Raw genomic sequence first — 8,232 nt, forward strand, 5'->3', positions numbered from 1 at the left:
AAAATGCAGAAATGATTATGGAGAAATTGCTTATTTTAAACAAATATGTAGAATTCAAAATTTTAGAAATAAATTATAAATAATAAAGCTATTTATCTAAAAAAAATAGTGAATTTTAAGATTTGTATCCTTAGTTATATTGATTGTTCACAATTTTCTGTACTTTCTAAATTCTACAATGCATACAAGTTCACTACTTTAAAAATAAGAAAAATTTTAAACTTACTTTGATTTATCAGTCCTTTTTCTTAAATTTTGAAAATGAAACCTCCAGAAGTTTTCATAATTAGAAGATCCTACTCCAAATGTATTCATCACAGGTGATTTCTTAATAGAAATTTTCACAGATCATAAACCTAAAGACAAATATTAAAGTTTATATTATAACACAAATTTACTCAGAGTACCAAATAATGCATTTCACACAAATTTATTATTTATGGCTTAAGAATAAAATTGTATTAAGAAAGTATTTAAATTTAAATTTAAACTTTCAGACCTAGGTGTAAAACCCAACTTTGAATCAAAAAACCCATGTTTCTTCTATTATGTTACTACTAGAAAAATTTATTTCATATAATATTTAGTCTTTATTATAGTTTATCAGTTTTATGAGCAAAACCATTGAAAGAACAGCATAGTAGTTAAAGGACTACAACTAGACTGTTTTAAATAATTGTTCTGTGTCTCAGTTTCCTCTCCTTTGCTAAGGGAACAGTACTTTTATAGAGTTGATCTAAGAAATAAATAGGTTAATATATGCAGATTGCTTAGAATAGAGCCTGACTTATAGGAAGTTTTATATAAGTGCTTGTGATTGTTATTAATTACTATGCTTTCTGTTATTTAAGTTTATTTATAAATTTCTTTTTATGTCTCCTGTCTTTTTGTCATTTAGATTATGCTTTCTCTGCTTGTCCTCACATCCAGATTTTTCTTCCTCTTGAAGCATGTCTGAGCACATTTTATAATTACGTGTAAGACCAAAATGAGGGCATACTATTTGTGTTTAGTGGAGTATTTAAACAACAAAACAAAGTAATAAAATGAGTAGTCAGATTTATATTAAATTATTTTGTACTTCATTTTATAGATAGCAAATTTTTAACACTGGTTGTTATATCAGTCGAGGTTCTGGCAGGAAACAGATGACACACTCAAATGGGGTAACTGAATAAAGAGACTCTTTCCAATGACATTATTTAAATGAAAAGAAAAGAAAACCCAAGATGGTGCCATTCTCAGGAGCTGACAAGAAGAATGGTAAACCATTACCACATTACCACATTCAAGACTGAGAGGAAGAAGACCTGGAAAGGATAGCTGTAGGAGAGTGGTACTTAAAAATCTCAGCTTTTTGTTCACAGGTGCAACCAGTCTGAGCTGCATGCTAAGAGGAAGCCTGGAGGACAGGAACTCTGATCTCACTCTCCCCCACTTCACTCCAAACATCTGCCTGTGCTTCCCATCAGCTAAACCAAACAAGAAGCCAGAAAGTGCAGTGCAGAGTGCAGAGGATAGAAAATGGATCTGGAGGGGAAATGGAAAACATTCAGTACAAAATAGTTTATAAATTCAAAACATCATTATCTATTGCTATTGGTTATAGCAAGGTCTGATTCTAATAATCTATAACCATTAAAATGTAAAGCAAACATATTTTTAAGTCAGTAGCTCTACTGAGCTACATACAGGGATGTCATTCAGAGTGGGCCTAACTTTAATAAAAAATATGTTATTCCCGAACAAGATTAATATATACAGAAGTTTATTTTTTTAAATTAACAACTTAACTTTGGAAAGTTCCACTTTAAAAGGCACTCAAGAAAATAACTACAAACAATTATTAATGAATGCATGATAAAGTACACATAAGCACAGAACAACAATAATAAAGGTGTAGGAATACTCAAAAGAGGTACTCTGATAAATCTAGTAATAAATGTTACAAGTTTGACAAGTATTTATTGAGTCGTATAAATTATAACTATAGAGATAAGATGTTTAAGCACACTAGATAAAGACAAAGTCTTTAAAAGAAGACAATAAGAAACCCACCATTTACAAAACGTTACTTATTTCAGAGTTTAGAAATATAAATTTGAGTCAGACATACTCTTATATTTGTTTTAAATTCACTTAAAACATTTAATGCCAAATAAATAGAAAGGAAAAAGTACAGGCCACCTAGAGAGAAAAATAATTGGTGAAAAACAATTGAAAGCAAATTGGTTTTTGTGTGCATCTGTTAGGCATATTGACCTAGAACTTTTAGCTGTTTCCTGGTATATTTCACAGACTTGACTATGATTAATCATATTTTTTGAGGTTTCAAGAAGTCAGAGACTAATTATTTTAGAAATTCACTCTTGATCACTGAACCTATTGTTCAAAGATTCCTCACATCTGCTCTAACAGTGGTAGATATTTGTACCATCTGCTCAACGTGCAAGTTCCCCAACTCCCTGTTGAGGAGACGTCCCCAGATTAGATGGCTAGAAAAGATCAAATTGTTGTAAAAGTTTCTACATGCTTACTCTTGACTTTTGGCTTATTTTGGTAGCACTTATTTTGGGAGTAACAGTGCTTAACCAGCAATAGTTTGTGGACCACTATTTGAATAGTATTGTGAGAAAAAAAAAAGAGAGAGAGACAGTATGACTCCTTGTTGTATTTTATTGGTTAGGGTTGCTTTTGACTAAGAGTAAAAGAAACAGTAACCAAATAATCTCAAGATTCCAAAAAGAAAATGTGAATGTCTTCAGAAATGTTTCCCAAAGAGGTGTTGGAATTACACCTTCAGTGGGATAAATAAACAAAGAAAATAAGGGTTAAAATTATCCCTCCCAAAGAAAAACCCTCAAAATAGAGAATCTAAAAATGTTATCAACTTTCACAAAATTTTTAGTCTTTTTATAAGTATATTCTTCATCAAATTCTCAGTAGAATCCAAAACCTGAAGCTATCAACAAAGAATTATTATTATTGTTGTTATTATATGTGTGCGGTAGGGTCCAGTCAAGCTTCAGATGACTAGCACCTCAGCTGACATCTAACTGAAATCACAGGAGAGACCCCCCAATGTGAACTACCCTGTGTACAATTAACTCCAGAACCATCAGAGTTGATAAAAAATTATTTTAACACTCTAAGTTTTACAGTCATTGTTACCAGCAATAGATACCCTGAATACTCATTGAATTGTACAGTGAATACAAATTTCACCTCAATAAAAATAAGATTATAAAAGAATATATTGCATTAGAATTAGATTTAATGACACGTAACAAATAAAAATGACTATTGCTCAACAAGATAGAAGTATATTTCTCTCTGATGTTAAAAAACTTTTTAAAAATTCCAAGCTAGACAATTAAGGGTCAGTTCGGCAGCTTCACAGTCATAAGAAACCAAGGCTCCATCTAAATTTCCTTTCATGGTCATTGTCAGGCTGCACCTTGCTTCAGGTTGTTCACCGGTTCATGTAGCATCAAATCATTGGGGAGGCACTAGTGCACTATGTGCTATTGATTCCCATCTTCAAAGGAGCTCTGTAAATCAAATCTCTTTTTCATTCCTTCTGCCATTCTTCTAAGTCAGGACGCCATTATCTTTGTCCTAGATAAATACAATAACTTCTTATCTTCCAGTCTCCTGATCTGTCTTCCTCTAGTCTCATCTTTTTCATGACTGCCAGAGTAACTTTTCCAAACATAAAGTTCCTGATCTTTTCACTCCTCCCCCAGTCTCCACCCTCTGTTTAAGACCCTCTAATAGATCCCTACTGCCTCTGAGTAGGGATTACACACATTGCTGAAGCATAAAGTTTGGGTATATGGTTTATATTTTATCTATTGTGTTTTTTTTAAATAGCTATTTTATTTGCCATTACAAAATTAAACTATATGTATCAGTTGCAAATCATAATTGCAAACCTTTTGGGTAAAATATGTTGGAAACTGGATTGATCTCATCCATTTCAGGGTCCTACACTTATTATTATTTTTTTAATGGACTGTTTTACCTACTGACATGGGGGAAAAGTGAGGAAACATAAAGCCATATCTCTTTTGGAAATAGTTAGAAGACAAAATGGTTAGTTTGTAAAAGAGAAGGGTCATGGGATATCATTAATACCTCTTAAGGATAAAGCCTTTACATATATTTTTAAGAATTCCTCACCCTTTGGTTTGTACTTCACTATTCTGAGGAGATATATACAGGCTTTCATCCTTTCTCTCCTGAATTTCTCCAAAGAAGAAAGTTGAAACTGCCTGAAACAAAAACAAAAAATCAAGCTCACTGAAAAGATGACATTGGGTGCCCTGTAGAAGGAAAAATGGGAATCAGAGAGATGTGTCCAGAGACTGGAAGGTAACAGAGGTTATTCAGAGACATCTCTGTTGTAGCAGGATCCCCTGGAAGTGACAGTACCATGGAAGAAATGTCTGGGCACTAGATCTTGAGAAATTCGACCCCATAGCATGGCAGACCTCATAACATAGCTCTTCTCCAGTCCTAGTGGTGACCCAGAAAAGGTTCATCAAGACAGAGGGGACCATAAAGATGTGACAATTGACCAAATGTCCCGTGGTGTTCCTTCAATGTTTTTGTTGTTACATAAGAATCCAAAACCTTTGTAAAACCATAGGCAGGGACAGGCCTAATAAAAACTAAGAGTGAATATCCAATCTGTCAAGCAGAATAGAGGCTTGTAGTATTCATAGCTAATTTAGACAACACAGAACTACTATTTCTTGAACACATAAATCTATCACCCATGATTTATAACTACTACATGTATTTTAACTTTGTAGTTGTAAATAAAATAATCAGTATTTTTCCAGAAATAATAATAATAAATATAATCTATAATTAATATAAAATAGCAATATTCAAAATACTGAAAACCAGTGTTTAATATATTTACAGATGATTTAGAAAGCCTTGAACAATGGGAAAAATGAACTAAAAACACCACTGAAGTTTAAAAAAGAACTATTTCCACTCATCTCTCATCAATCATTTATTCATTCATACCAGAAAATTGCAATGAGATGATACTTAAATGATAAAGTCTTGTTCTGACTTAGTTAAATGTCTTAAATTTCTTTTACTCTCTATGAAAGGATTTCCATCTAAAATAGAACTGGAGGATATAGAATGGAAACTCTCATGCATGTGCCCTCAGGAAAATAAAACAAGAACTGAGAGACTGATTCTCTGTAAATGCCTGATCTACAGAAAATCGGAACTTATTTCCTGACAAATGAACATTCTCCAAGAATCTCTCCCCATCCTCAAGCCAATGAATTTATTGCTTGAAGTCTTGCTGGACTTCCCCACTCTTTGAATTCCTTGCCCAAGAATATAGCCTGCCCAAAACCTTCAATGGACTTGACTATAGCTTACTACCATTAGCGTTTCCAAAATCACAGTTGTGCTATTCCCGAATACACTCAATTTCTGATCATTCCAGCTTGCCTCAGTTTACCTCTTTATTTAGGTTGACATCATAGGAAGCCATTTGGCTTCGATGTAAACTACTAACATGATGAATGATTTGTGAAGGAATTGCAAAAATGAATATAATTGTCTGAGGGTTTCTGTTGTGTGCCAGTACTTTTTATTTATTGGCAACTCTCAACATACAACATAAAATAATGAAAAGTATACACATAGAGATACGCTTACATGTAAACTAGAAATAAAAGAATATATTTGATCATTTTATATTTAGACTACCAAACAGTACCCAGATTATTCACTTTAAATAGTTGTCTTCTAGGAAATTCAATTTGGTTCGGTTTTCACACAAAAAAAAGTACTGATGATGCTTGAGGTTGCTATGTTTGAGAGTTATAAAGATAATTAAAATATAGTCCCTTCTCTTAAGAAATTATAATCTAAAAAAAAAAAGATTGGCATATACACCAATGTTATCATGTTTAAAAATGCTGAATTCCATGCTAGAATCTCAGGTGATTTTAAGGAGAAAAATTTGCCCAAGAAAAATATTTGATCAATATAGCATTCTAGAAGGAGGAACCAAAATGGCATAGAAGATAGAGGCTCTGTTCATCACTCTGGCGACCAAATCAAAGTTGTGACAGAAACAAGGAGCAACAGCAAGGAAAAATCACCTGGGATCTTGATGAACAAGCCATACAGCTAGGGAGAAATCCAAGAAAGTACCCTGCAACGGCAGAAGGCAGGACGGGGTGAGGAAGCAGGGTGACTGGGTCTCCAGCAGCTGAGTGAGATGGATGCTGCGGCAGAGGCAGATGCCTCTTAAAGGAGCTGTGTCTGGGAGCGGATTTTCGCAGTGACAGACCTGCTCGCTCTGAGCAGCCAATTAGGCTGCGTACAGGGGGCACCAGGGACTTACAGGGAAACATTATCAGAGTGAGGGCCGAGGTGAGACTAGCTCTATATAGAAGTGCCAGGGATATCCATTGTTCCCTGTTGAGCCCTCCCCACTACCAGTGCTCCAGACACAGCACCGCCATTGCTGTGAGGTCATCAGACTGGATAACAGAGGTCACTCTGCCCAGAGGATTCCCTGAAACCCTGCCTCCCCCAACTTGCGGCCCCACCCAAGCCACATCCAGGTGTATCCTCAGCGAGTCAAGTGCTCCTTGTAGAGTAGCGCCTAGACTCACATTGGAGGCAGCTGGCCTCGGTTTCTGGTGTAGCCTTATGAGGCAACTATAAGCATAGCACCTGTGGATTGCTTGCTGAATTTTAACAGGTGGCCCTGGACAGGCAGAGGCTTGAGCTAAATTTGGCCTGTAGTTGAACCCCTCTCAGGACTGTGCCACTGGACACCTACTTCACAAATCCACACTAATAAGACCGGGAAACTTAGAGCTTTGCTTAGTACATAGAAACAGACATAGAAAGGCAGCCAAAATGGGAAGACAAAGAAGCAAAAACCATATGAGAGAACAGAACAGAGATCTAGGTATAACGGAGTTAAGTAATCTCACAGATACAGAGTTTAAAACACTGGTTATAAAGATGTTCAATGAACTTTTGGTTAAACTCAGTGAGAACTTCACAAAGAGATAAAAAACATAAAAATGAAAATGGAAATTATAAAAAGAAACCAGTCTGAAATGAAGAACACATCTGATATGAGAAGTATATTAAATGGAATAAACAAAGGAATAAATAGAATGAATAAAGAAAAGGATCAAATGCCCTATCTAGAGGATGGAAAAGCCAAGGACAAGGACATGCAATCAGAATGGCAAGAGATAAGATGCCGACTGTAAAAATAATTTAAGGAGCATATAGGACACTATTAAGGGTCCAAAAATCTATCTGATTGGCTTAACTGAAGAAAATCAAGATGTTGAACAGCTATTTGAAGAAATAATGATCTTAAAAGCAGCAAGAGAAAAGTAGTTAGTTACCTACAAAGGAGGACCCATAAGACTCAAAGCTGAGTTCTCAAAAGAAGCTGCAGAACAGAAGAGCTTGACCCAAAATATTTGATATGATGAAAACTCAGGATCTACAATCAAGAATACTTTATCCAGCAAAGCTGTCATTTAGAGTTTAAAGACAGATGAAGAGCTTCTCAGATACAAATAAGCTAAAGGAATTTATCAACACCAAGTCAATATTACAGGAAATGTTTGAGGGACTTCTAAAAAGAAAAAATATGTATCAAAAACAGGAATAAAGAATGGTAACAACTACATTCCTATCAATAAGTACCTCAAATGGAAAAGAATTAAGTGTTCCAACTAAAAGAGTGGATGAATGGAAAGGAAAGCAAGACCCCTACATGTTGCCTAAAAGAGACTCATTTCAGATTAAAAAACACAGACTGAAACGAAGGGGATGGAAAAACATATTGCTTTGATGGACGCAGAAAGTATTTAAGACAGAGAAAGATAAACACTATATGATTTCACTTATATGCAGAATCTAAGGGTTAAAAAGAACAAACTAATCAAAAACAAATGTAATGGACAATTTGGCGACGGACAAAGGGGAGGGAGTTTTGGGGGGCTGGGAGAATGGAGTGAAGGGTTAAAGAAGTACAAATTAGTAGCTGATGGATGGATACCGGGACGGGGAGCATGGCATATGGAATGCAGTTAGCATTAATATATTGCTAGGTGGAGGGACAGAGGAGGGAGGGAGCAATTGGGGGGATCATTTTACGAACTATATAGATGTCTAACCAATGTAATGTATACTTGAAACTAATTAAAATTA

The 8,232-nt window shown here is 34.9% G+C and overlaps 1 protein-coding gene across 1 annotated transcript in view; it reads right to left on the reverse strand.

The window, feature by feature from the left end:
* TMEM232 (transmembrane protein 232) overlaps nucleotides 1-5,527 on the reverse strand; it is a 154,570-nt gene extending 149,043 nt beyond the window's left edge. The window contains exons 1-2 of the mRNA XM_015590346.1: nucleotides 5,495-5,527; nucleotides 4,183-4,274 (exon numbers count right to left, since the gene is read on the reverse strand). Of these exons, the coding sequence (XP_015445832.1) occupies nucleotides 4,183-4,274; nucleotides 5,495-5,527 (125 nt within the window). The remainder of the gene's footprint in view (nucleotides 1-4,182; nucleotides 4,275-5,494) is intronic.
* Nucleotides 5,528-8,232: the final 2,705 nt, after the last annotated feature.

Source organism: Pteropus alecto, unplaced genomic scaffold (assembly GCF_000325575.1).
Source record: "Pteropus alecto unplaced genomic scaffold, ASM32557v1 scaffold20, whole genome shotgun sequence".
NCBI classification, from domain to species: domain Eukaryota; kingdom Metazoa; phylum Chordata; class Mammalia; order Chiroptera; family Pteropodidae; genus Pteropus; species Pteropus alecto.